At 38.3% G+C, this 12,968-nt stretch overlaps 1 protein-coding gene across 4 annotated transcripts in view; it reads right to left on the bottom strand.

The window, feature by feature from the left end:
* LOC103472458 (ras/Rap GTPase-activating protein SynGAP-like) overlaps positions 1 to 11,447 on the bottom strand; it is a 56,987-nt gene extending 45,540 nt beyond the window's left edge. The window contains exons 1-2 of one of the 4 annotated variants that reach the window (XM_008422108.3): positions 10,174 to 11,447; positions 1,082 to 1,185 (exon numbers count right to left, since the gene is read on the bottom strand). In XM_008422108.3, the coding sequence (XP_008420330.2) occupies positions 1,082 to 1,181 (100 nt within the window). In that variant the 5' untranslated portion in view covers positions 1,182 to 1,185; positions 10,174 to 11,447. The remainder of the gene's footprint in view (positions 1 to 1,081; positions 1,186 to 10,173) is intronic. The other 3 variants (XM_008422106.3, XM_008422107.3, XM_008422109.3) reach the window with 3 other exon arrangements.
* Between the last annotated feature and the right edge of the window lie 1,521 nt (positions 11,448 to 12,968).

Below are 12,968 nucleotides of genomic sequence, written 5' to 3'. Positions count from 1 at the left end.
TTTAACCCATGAATGTGTAATGCTTTTAGTAAATCATTAGAATTTCTTGCTGATCTGTTTTAAATAAATATTTTGTTCCATCATATAACTTTTGTCTGAAAAGTGAAAGGTCAAGGCGAGTTTTACACCGCTCTCCTCCTCAACCATCATTGCAGTACAATAAAACGTTGAAGGTTTTATTAAGTAGTAATAGTAGCTATGCTAACATTAGCTTGCAAATCACAGTGTGAAACATGGGGAGCAGAGAGAGACAGAAAGGATGAAGTGAACACCCAGAAAATAAAGTCTTATTTTAAGTAACTCAGTATGTTTTTAATGCCGTTTATTCTTTCTGACTGCAAGCATTGTGTTGTTTGTTGTTGCCCCGTCCCCTAGGTGGCACCACCGGCATTAAGATTCCTAAACTCTGGTATGAGTTAAGAGGCTCCTGACATCCATCCTGCTGTATTACATCACTGAAATGCAGCTCAAACAAGGTAAATTCCCAGAGCAGCTGGAAGCAAGCAAACAGTCTCTAGTTTGTTTCTGCCTTTCATTTTTTAACTGGTATTTTTAATGCTTTGATATTAAAAAACAACAGGTTTATGCGCTGCGTCGACTGTCCTGGAGCCAACTGAAGACGACGTTTGAATCCACGGATAGGAGAAGGAAGACTTGGGAGTCTATCAAAGAGAGTGTAAAAAGAGAATGGCACTATCTAACCCAGAGGATGGTAACATAAAACAGAAGGAGTCTGTCGATGTGGGGCTCAGAGGAAACGTGATGCTCCAGTGGAGGATACAGGGAAAAGGGTATTAAAGAAAAACTTCAATACACAAAGGCATTTTTTTCCTGAAGAAAATAGGATTGAAAAGTCATGACATGAAAAGCAGAAGTCAGACGGGCATTAAAAACCTTTCACCACTGAAAACAGAGCAAACAGCAGCCTTGCGAATACATATAAAAACACAGATAACAGAGAAAGAAAGAAAAAGAAAAACCTCAGCGGACCACAAGGCACGGACTGGAGGACGAGGCTGGGCAACGACACAAAGCTGACAGGAGCAGAGAAGCAGACGGGTTCGTGTCTGGACTGACTCACTTGGCGTCAAAACTCCCGGTCCACCACAGCAAACCTCCGCTTGACCAACCAAGCCAAACTGACCCTGATGCGGCAGCCACGTCTTTGAAGAAGTGTCCATGCAGCTATATGGCACAGACACAAGTAGAGTTCGCACTTTCAGTTTTAATGAACCAACAACCTCAACAGTCACAGAGATGGAATAAATAAATTAATAACATGAAATGCGAAAATATATATATATTTTTAAAATGCACTTTTGAACCTTGGCAGATTTGGTTGTTGTCAAACTTCAATGTGTCTTAATGGAACGTTATCAAAAAAAACAAAGTGGTGTGTAGTTATGAGGTGGGAGAAAATGATAAATGTTTTCATACTTCTAAAATGTGCATTTGTTTTCACTCCCCTTTAGTTTGATACCCCTAAATAATAATAATAATAATAATAATAATAATAATAATAATAATAATAATAATAATAATAATAATAATAAATACGATAATACATACAAAGCACTAGTAAACAAACAGTTTTATGGAAACCGAGGAACGCAGCAGACAAGTCAAGATTAAACTTGTAAACAAAGCAACTTCTGAGAGAAAGTAATGAGAAATCCTCAAGTGGTGGAAGATGCTCTCGTTACATGACTGAACTTTTTGGCCTCCATGGAAACTGAAACCACACGTCACTGATCACATCATCCACATTATGAGACGTGGTGGCGGTGGCAGCATCATGCTGTGGGGTCAGAGTTGACAGGAAGCTGTAAAAGATTTGAGTGTGGAGATGATGGCTAAAAGCTACAATGAACTGGTCTGGGTCAAAGGTCACCAGCTGCTTGGCTGTAGTCCAGACATTCACAAAATGCATTTCTTTGTGGATCCTGGGCAATGAATAGATTTTGACGGAGCAGTTTCAGTTGAATCTGTAAAGTCATTTAATCTTGGAAGTTACTTTTAAGCCATGCAACAGTTTCCAGATTTACAGCAGCTCAGTTATGGCTGCGCGCGCATTGACAGTGTTTATGAAAGGTATTCAGACAAAAAAAAAAGTTTAGTGTCAAAATGAAAACTGGTTTCTTTTTAAAAAAAATAGCGACAAACATAATTGAATAAACATTTCTCTCCTTTAAAGTGACCAATTTCAACTGAGGTCCAGCTAAGTGGTGTTTGTAGTCTCACAATGAGTAGAATGAAGATCATCCGAGTATAGCGAGTGTGTGTCAAGTGATCTTAATCATTACAACAGTGGAGCATAGTGGTGGCAGCATCATGATGCAGAGACGCTTCTCAGAAGGCTTGGAAAGGTAGAAAATAAAACAAATGCAAACACAGGAAAATCCTGGAGGATAATTTGCTTCAGAGAACTTTTATTTTCCAGCAAGACAATGAGCCAAAGCGTCCAGCTGAAGCTGCACTGGGTTAAAGACAACAAGATGGAGGTACTAGAGTGACCCAGTCAAAGCTCAGACCTCAATTTGATAGAGAATTTGTGGTTGGGCCTGACAAGGACAGTTCACACAGCCAATCCCTACAAAACCTGACAGAGCTTGGAAAGATTTACAAGGAGAAATTGAGGAGAATTACGACCAGAAATGCAAACCTGACTGAGACTTATCCACACATAGACGCTGTAGCTGCATCCAAAGGAAGATACAGTAAATATGGAGATGAATATTTATGCAATTATCTATTTTATGTTCAATATTTTTAATTATTTTGTAGAAATCAGTTTTCACTTTTTTTTTGTCAAAACCAAATTTGTTGATTGATATGCAGCAACAAAAGGGGAACATATTCAAGGGAGTGAATACTTTGTAATGCACACAAAGGGAGAGAAAACCCAGCAAGCAGTGAGGTGAAAAAAATACCAGTTTGACAAAATTATACCATAATTGAATTTATTATAAAAGTTAGCTCTGAAATAATAAAGGTTGGAAAACCTTTATTTTCCAACCTATAAATCCAAAAGACTCAGAGCCGTTCTAACTTATATGTTCGGAGACGGGGGCGATTATTAAAAAGCCAAACGGCTACCATCAAGTAAAACAATAAAAAGTAAAAACAATAAAATCAGGTATACGTGTGAAATAAAAACAACACTTTTTATATCAGCATCACCAGTATGTGTGGTTTTTTTTGGGGGGGGGGGGTTCCAACACATATTTCTGACCGGAGTCGATCACCTCAGAGGGTGTCAGACTCATCATCGATGGTTGCAGGATACCGGCCCTCATTTCAACACACCAAGCTGAATGTCTGATTACCTCTTCAGCATCCAATCAAGTTTAACACAGTCCTGCTAATGACTCCATTATTAGATTCGAGTGTGTTAAAGCAGAGACAAATCTTCACTGGAGCCTCCAGGGATCTCCGACTTCAGTCACATTCCTGCAACTTTTTGATGCGTTCCTGCTCAAAAACACACCTGAATCAAGTGTCTGATTTACAGACCTGATAATCACTCATTCATTTTATTCAGATGTTGGAACAGGGATGCATGTAAAAGTAGAAAAATAGTAGCTTTGAGTGGCTGGAGTTGGAGAAGCAAAACGTATGTAAATCAAGGTTCTGAACACGTCCTTAGATTAAACATTAATTACACTTCTCTTCTTTTTAAGGCATAAGTTTTTTTGTTTGACTATTTGTAATTGGGCAAATCAAGCTGAGTGAATTTTAGAGTGCTTATTTTACTCAAAAACATCTAAACAGAAATTAGAAAAACTAAAAAAGTGTGCAGCCGTAAACCAAACTTATTTAAATCTCCAGTGCATTGTTTTTATTTTCTTTCCTCTTCTTTGTTACGCACTACTTTGCGTTCTCTCACATACAATTTTCTAATTACATCGAAGTTTGTGATTGCAAAATAACAAAATATGAAAATGTTAATTTTTGCATTTTGCAATTTGTTTTTCTAGTGAGCAGTAAGTTCCTCTCAGAAAAGCCGATGTTTATCTGAGTGAGTTGAAGGAAATGGCGTGTTAGAGGTATAATCAGTCCTGATTGCGCTCTGAAACATCGTGGTTTTCATGGAGGTTTTTCTACATGCAGCCTTTTATAGTTGCCCTTTCCAAACTAAATGTCACCACGCTGCTCAACCACAAGCTGCTACCATGATTAATTGATAAGCATTCCTACAGACACATCAGCGTTTTGAGATTCCCTTCTAGTCATGTTAGCAGGTGCGGGAAAACGCTCTTATATCCGATGTGATGTTTGCTTTAAAAACAGCTCATTAAAATTCAATATTCTTCTCTTTGCTTTCTGAGAAATCCAAAACCATGATCAATTTATTAGATGTTGAATATTTCTTGTGTCTGGAGCGTTTCTGCAAAACGCAGAAGACTTTGGATCTTTAAACAGCACCGAGTGAAATCATTTTATTTGACCAGAAGTCTCTGAATAGCTTTCCAGCTTTTAGGTGAGAACGTTTCACTGGTGAAATTCTCACAGATATCAGTGTAAAGTAGTTCAGGTTTCCTAACATCCAATTGGGATTTGGATCAATATCTTGAAAGTGTGATTATTAATCCATAAATTCTAACAAATCTCCACCGAGTTCAGCATTTTGTGGATGAAAATAAGGCTTACTAGTTATCATTAACATTGTATTACTTATTTTATGTTATTTAAAGTTGTATTGAATACCATACTGCAGTCAGAACAAACCTACACAACAGCAAAGCCCTTTAAAATTGGCCGACAACTATTTAAAAAATCTCAAAAGAAAACGCAGAAAGGTGCAGGTCATGTCAGCGCTGGACCATTTTGAAAAAGATTTCCGTCATGGGAGATTTGTTTCTTTATTCTTCTGTCTTTTTAGAAGGACATGGACAGAAAGTTCTCCAGACCCAAAATAAAATGGACCATTTGGACTGTTATCATCAACAGGTCTAAATGCCAAGCTTTGTGGGAATACATCAGGGCCCTAAGAGAAGCAATGCTGTCACTCTTTGCTGAAAGACAAAATGAAATCTCTTTAAGATGGCTCTGTTTCCATGAATATGCACATGTATCTCATTATGGGTGATATATAGACATATTTTTTTTTATATTACAAAAAGAAGATGTGTGATGCTGTCCTAAGTTGTTTCTTCCACAGAATGCACTTTTTGTTAGTAAAACATTCAAAATCATCTTATTTTGTTGCACACATTAACACCATGAAAGAGGAAAACAGAGAGAGAAAAATAAATAAATAAATCTTACAAGACATGCACCAGAAGATCTTTGGGAAAAATATTTGGGAGAAATTTTGATTTAAAGTGTCCCCATCATCTTTTATCAAGACTTTGCGAACCTAATATTTAAAAACTGAAGTACATTAGCAAAACGTTGAAGCTCCTGTGAGATACTTTAGGAAAACTGGCACAAATAGATGAAATAATCCGTTTTTTATTGCTTGGGTTATTAAAATTCTAATTTTTTTTTGGTACACACTTAAATCAAAAAATGAGAACCTGACGGACTGTAGTGACCATGTGGGCAGTCAGAGAATCGGATTGTGCTTAAGTGGAAAACATTTTTTTTTATTATTTTGCTCGTGCTTTGTCATTCTTTTTAAATGTCTGAATATTCATTTTGATCATAACGTACTGTATCTTTAAAAGTCTACTTACTTTGATGACGCAATGCAAACACCTGCATCGCAACCGAGAAGCTTTTATTTAAACTCAATAAACACTTTTTTGTTTGTTTTTGTAGCTCAGGTCTAGTTTCCGAGAGGTGAACATTGTCCAAGGAAACGGTGGAAAAGCAGGCGCAGACGCAATGTTCGGACAGAAATCTACATTGTAATGTTTACGATCACACCAGATTTTACCTTTTGCACACATTTATCTGTGCACAACTAGATCTATACAATATGGGCTTACATTTAGCTGGAACAACCTCTTATCACACCCCGATGCTGTCCTGAACATTCAATGTATGACTTTAGAAATGATTCAGAAGTGTTGTGCTCAAAGAGGCTTGTCTGAATGTAACACTTTTTAAAACGATCCATGATTAGAGTCGCCACTTGACATGACTAACATGGTAAACCCGATATAATGATTATATGTTGAAAACCTTGCATGTGAATTAGCTTTAGCTAAGCCTTTTTTTATCTACAATAAGAGATTGTTTACATTTTTGCTTCCCGCTCTTGTCCAAGGAATGTAACTGAGGAAGTAACAGATTATATTCCTTGTTGGTGGAAAAGTGGAAAAAATGGCCACAAATTCTCCAAAGTCCACTCTGATTGGCTCTCAACACCCTCATGATGACTCCTTCTCTGCTGAAGATGTAGCCGACTTCTCAGAGTCAATCAGAGAGAAACGCAAGCAGAAAGACGCTGCCAGCCAAACCGAGCCAGGCCAAAACCTAATTAAACAGGCATAAATGTTTTATCTGTAAGGAAAGCTTTGATAATTTCATCTGTTTTTCTGGATGAAGTTCCTAAACTCCCAAGCGACTCAAAATGGAAAATAGCTCCAACATCCAGCAGCCTGGGGCGGACAAAGAGCCACCAACATTAGGTCAGTTCAAACAGCTGCAGTGAGATTTGTTTCTCCATCACGCAGGCTGAGAATCAGACGTCAGAATCACAGGTCAAGATGTTGCATCTGGACTGTTGAAAGGCGATACAACAAGACTCAGGTCAAAGTAAGGTTTCTTCTGCTAAAGTGGTTTTCAGGTTTCAGTGTCAAAGGTGAGTCGAAAACTTTAAATTCTTCACTCTCCACCTCAACTTGGCCTATGAATGTTTGATAACAGTAAAAACCTTTTTTTTTTTTTGCTTATATCGATTAAAATATTAATTTATCACATTGTTTTGCTACTTTTTTATTCAATCAAAAAATATGACAGCAAAATAAATCTTGTTTTTTTTTTTTGTGGGGTCAATTTTTATTTTTTTAACTGCTGATGGGAGGTATGATAAAGCTTCAGTGCAAGAGGAAACAATTTGAGCAAACTCCAGGACAGAAACTTGTTCAAATAGGTTCCTACACTTTTATTTTTAGAGGAAATTTAAGCAGACTGACAGATCCTTTCTGTTCTTGGCAGAGCGATAAAGCTCCGTCCATGCGTTACACTGACGATGGCTGAAGAAGGGGAGAATTATGACGGAAACTCGGTGCTGGAGGAGAGTCAGCGCTCTGCCGGCTGTCAGACTCTCAGATGACAACTGCGACAGAGAAGCAAGCAGTCCAGATTCTCAACAGTTTGCGGCGAATTGGGAGAAATTAATTGATGTTGGTGATTCATGCCTTTTTTATTACAGCTCAGCCAACAAAATCGCTACACCAAGGCATGCTGGTAGCTGCTTCACGAGGGAGAGGAGGAGGAAACCCAGCGAGGGGGAACGAGTAAGAGCAATCAGGAGTTATCTTGTTCCATTAAATTAAAAGTGAAACTACTGATGTTTCATTAACAAAAGTACTTTTTCCTTCTGGGGTTTTTTTTTCCTGGGTTAAGATGGGAAAGCCCACTGAGTGCAACACAATCCAGAAAACCCAAACATTAGCTACATCTGACCCCAGCTGAGATGGAGGAACTCTGTCACAGCAGAGATTGAATAATTCACTGAATGGATATCTGCAACAATATCCATCGCAAGAAGCTTTTCTGGCTGAACATTTTCACAATCGATGGTAAAAAATTTTACCACCTATGTATTGCCAGGATGTGTTTTGACAACAAGCTTCCTGCTGGACAACTAAAACAATCCTGAAAGCAACATTTTGTTGTTTTGTGTGAGTCAGCTTTTCCACTAATTATAAAGCTGGCGGAGGCCCCCTGTGGGGCCTACAGGTGTCAGTGGAGCCCCCCGAGAAAGCTAATTAGCCAACTTTAAGCATCAAGAAATAAGAACGCCCGTAGCATTACATCAGATATGTAAACAGCTATCATTATGCACAAAATACAACAGCACTTTAACACGGTGGAAGTCGAGTGCACACAACTTTTCAAATGATGAACCGGTTGTTCGCAGTGTGAGGGCGCACGTTTAGTTCCTGGGTTAGCTAGTTTCCAGCAAACTGTACTTGTCTCATATATTCTGAACTGTTCGGTTTCATCCTCTCTGTGTCGTTCCTTTAGTCGGGTAAGGGCCGACTGATGACAAGACGATGGCAAACCAGGGTCGGCATTAGCTTGTTGACTTTCCGCTTCGGCTAAGTGATGCCTGTTGTGACTTTATCTACTTTTTTCAGACGCTTCCTACTATGAAGACTGATAGCACATTAAGTAGCAGGTATGGTAATTCAAAGTGAATTCAAAGTGATGGGTTTTCCATCAGCAAAACTTTTTGCTTGTCAATTGAAAGCAGATGGGGGACAAAATATGTAGCATTTTTAAAGAAACATATTGCCGAGATAAAATCTGTTATATTTAATTTTAATGAGAAATAATTGTAGTGTTTGTCCTTGTGTAAATAATAACTCAATGGTTCTTGAGTTCAAGGTCTTTTCATCCCTGATAACAGCAAAGCAACTGTCTGTCAAATTAACAATTATTATGCTCCCAGCAATTTAGACTTTTTTCCCCCCATTTGTTCTTTGTTTGTAACCGTAAAATTGTCGAGCAGATAATATGCTAAACTACTTAATTCGAGACAATTTCTTTGGGTCACCCTCCAGGTCTTCGAGAGATGAAGATGCAGCTATAATCACATCATCCCGTTTCAACTAAAACAGTTGAAATTCCCAAATGTCTCGTCTGTTTTTGCTCTAGAAGATAACCTTCGCGTCATAATGCATGACGCCGAAGCATAGACAGCCACTCAGGTGTGGCACTGAACCTTTTCATAAAAGTAAAATAGCTTAATAAAAAAAAAGTGAACTTAAACTTGAATGTGGAGATCACAGTACATGCAAACATAACAGAGAATTTTCCAGGTAGACAAGTAGACAATTACCCCTAAAAAACTTATCTAAGAAATAAAAACATGCAAGCGAACATAGCACATTAAATTAATAAACAAAGGAAAACTTACACTGCAAAATCCTTCTAAATAATAATAAACACAGAGGAATGAACAACGTAAGCCAACCCAAAATGGATGTGATGACAGTAAACAGCCAGAATAATAATCACAAAAAGGAAACAAAACAGCAGCACTAATAGATTATGACAGGAACAGTCCAGAATAAATAAGCAGACCACAAAAGTAGAACTATGTGAATAAACCTGAGGAAAACGACAAACATGGCAGAACTGTGGATCATAAATCAGGCACAAAGAAAATGATCAGAGCCAAAAGCTGAACTCCCAAAGAAAGTGGCGTTTCGTTTTCATGAAACGAAGCATGTCCAGAAATTGTGACCCGAAGTCAGTCAGAGCTTCATGAGTCACAGAAATAAGATGCACTAAAAATTAACCCACACTGACATGCTAGCACTGTTGTTAGCATGCTAATGCTAGCGTAAGCGGTCACGGTGAAATTATCTTAAAATTAATTTTACATTTGAACAGCGCCATGTACTCTTCTAACTCCCTGCGGCATTCAGCTGTGCTGCAGTATGAACGCTAATATGTATGTAAACAGAAATAAATCCATTTGTGTCAACCATGAAATATAGATTTTTTATTTCTCCGAAGCATATCGCTAACAAAATGATGTTATTGTTCTGGTGAAAGTGTAAAATCACAAGTTAGAAGTACTTTATTTGAAATTTTCTTAATGGGCATTAAAGCAGCAACAGATTCTCCTACCTTAACAACACAAAAACATGAGAACTTATACCAGTCAGCTGTTTTGAGCTGATGTTGCATGTGATACTGTAGGGTTTTATGTGTTTAATCAACAACAGGAGGCTTCTGAAATAAAAAGCTGCAGCCTGAAGACTTATAAACAACAGAAAATAATATTTTTGTAAGCAAAGGTCATGCAGAAAGAAAAAGCAGCTGCTGGACATTTCTGTACAGCTCTCGGCGGTTTCTTTTCTGCATTAACCTGTAGTCTGAGACCATCTACCTACGCTGTCCACATACAGGCTGGAAAGGTTTAACACCTTCCTTAGAGCTGCTGAATTCAACACTCCCTAAACACTTCACAGCAAGCATTACTGCTTGCCACTTCTTTTTTTCTTTTTTCTTTTCCTTAATACACCCACGTTTGTTGGCGCTTACCCAAAAATACAGGACTTTCTGGAGAAGAAATCAGAACATCTGGGGGTGCAGACTGGATCCAGGTGGGTCTCCAGGGCACTTGGTGTAATAGGAGCGTTGCGAGGCTTAATTCCTTCTCGGTGCGCTGAAGGAATCAGTTTGTGAAGGCATTACAGAGACGGTGATCCAGGCATGGTCTCTGAAAGCTTGAAGTATTTCAATCATCAGGCCAATTCGTTGGGTTTCCACTGCAGCCTTCACCTGTGCTGCAGAGTGTCCAGAGGTGTTTTTTTGTAAAGGATTGAAGGCTCCTGAGGGAGGAGGAAAGGGGGCGGGGGACGAAATGAAACTGAGGCTGTGACTGGGATCCCTTCACCTCCAGATCAGTTCATCACTGAAGCCACAGCTTGCCCGTCAGCGGCGGCTCAGCTGCTCTCCTCTGCTTCTCCTTCCTCTCCTCCTCCTCCTCCTCTGCTCTCTGTCCCCCAACGAAATGCAACGCAATCCCAACGCAGCTCGCTCGGTAATGGAGACAATCACCCTTTTTTGTCATCTTAATTGTTTGATCTGGGCGCACAAGACTCCAAACTGCCCCTCCGTATCTGGAAACAACCTCGTCACACAGCAGCAGCAGCAGCAGCAGCAGCAGACTGGTTCAACCGTTCCTCAACACACCTTAGCGCTTAAAAACGGCAGGAAACTGTAACAGCTGCTCGTGCCAGTTGTATTAAAATGAATGTTATCAATCAGATGATGATGATGATGATGGTGATGATGATGATGATTGCAGGGTATGCCAATAACTCTGAGCTGGAAACAGCCCTGCTGCTGCTGCTGCTACCGCTCGCCGCGCGCTCCAAAACCCTGAAAAAGCGTCCAAATATACGGAGAATATTCACAGGAAAAAAAAGAAAGAAAAAAAAAAACCGCGCACCGAAAAATTCAAAGAAAATCGCATTCACGCACGTAATATTAGTTTTTTTTTTTTTGTTTTGTTTTTCTAAATCGTGATCCTTTCTTCTACCTCCGGATGATGGTTTAATCTTGGCAAGCGTCTGCAGTTGGCACACACCGACGTCCCCATAATCCAAAAAAGCTGCGATAAAAGGAAGAGGTTGAATCTTGGTATTAATTGACGCCCGAACTGGCCTTTTGAGCGTTGCAGTCACACCTAATTTAGATTTAACGGCGGAGCTCGGAGCTGGGGGGGGGGAAGAAACCCTGCTCGGTGCGCGGAGAAGTCTCTTCCCCCTGAGGGTGGAGATAGTGAGCAGGAATCATGCAACGCCTCCAAAAGGAACCGAGTCCGCCCGACTCAGAACCAGCTGTAGAGAGATTTTCAATTATTCTCAAAGCGCAACGAACATTTATGATAGATAACTAAAGTTAACTAAATGAGCTGTATTTAGAGAGAAGACAGGCGCATTAGAAAATCTGTGAAAAGTTCATCCAATTATTTTTGTTCATTTTTTGTGATTATGACATAATAAAAACCTGACTATACATTTTCTTTAAAACAATTAAAGTATTTTTAATACAAAAATGCTATGGCCAAAGAATGGCAGATTAATCATTTGACAGTAGCCTAGCATATAGTCACTGAAACCCTCCACAAGGAGGAGAGGTCACGGAAGGACATGTGGAAAGATGAGTGGAAGGAAAAAGTTAGGGAAAAAAATAATTCTCTCCTACTGTATTTATTTATTATTATTATTATTATTATTATTATTATTATTATTATTATTATTATTGTTGTTGTTGTTGTTGTTGTGTAGGTGGAGGTATTGCAAGTTGTTATTTTGTTGGGCTTTTTTTTAATTATTTTTTTTAAATGATATCATTTTAATTAAAACTATTGTTGCTACCATCATTATTATTATTGTTGTTGTTAATGGTGGCAGTAGAAGTAGTTGGAATAATAGAGGTTTTTACTCATGAGTTAGTTTTCTTATTTAATACTACTTAACTGATGATGATGATGATGATGATGATGATGATGATGATGATGATGATGATGAGCTATATCAACTACAGTTCTCATATCACTGCTGTCATTTTGTTTTATTGAGTTTGGTGCACGCTCACACATAATTACATAAAAATATCATTCTAAAATATTCTAAGAGAAGTCCATTCCTAAAACAGCTCCCCTGTGTAAGAAATTTATATAATATTTGTTTCATTTTTTATTATTCAAATAAACTATATATATATATATATATATATATATATATATATATATATATATATATATATATATATTTCGCGCATGCACACAACGCTGGGGGGCAAAAAGCCTAATCTTTTACATGTCATCCATAGCCGCGTTAACGCAGTGAAACTTAAAAATGTAGGTATTAATTTCGTGCTATGATCCACAGCAAAGTGATCTGTATTCGCCAAGCTACGCAGACTCGTTGCTATAGCAACAGACAACAATGCCACTTCATGTTTTAGGATTTAACACCAAAAAACATTCAAGAATTTTGCACACAGAACAGAACATTCAGTCTGTTGTTGTAGTACGTTTTAGGCTTAATGTTTTATTAAGAAATAATTGCTGTGGTAGATTAGCTATCGCTTCTACTTTACTGAATTATTTAAACATAAACTGTAGCCCACAAAACGCACATTTAATTAAAAAACTGAACAAAAACATCTTATTGCTGTCTTACCAATGAATTCCATGCACCGCTAATTCTGCACAAAAATATCCTTTCATCCAAAGCCAAGTCTATCCTCGGCATGTCTTTTCTACTCGGTTTGAGAATCATCAAACTGTCTTGAAGTAAAACTTTCAGCTCCGGTGTTGGTCG

The sequence above is a fragment of the Poecilia reticulata genome, chromosome 11, assembly GCF_904066995.2.
Source record: "Poecilia reticulata chromosome 11, P_reticulata-male-v2, whole genome shotgun sequence".
NCBI lineage: Eukaryota > Metazoa > Chordata > Actinopteri > Cyprinodontiformes > Poeciliidae > Poecilia > Poecilia reticulata.
The sequence above is the reverse complement of the archived record's forward strand: the minus strand, read 5'-3'. Positions and strand labels throughout refer to the sequence as shown.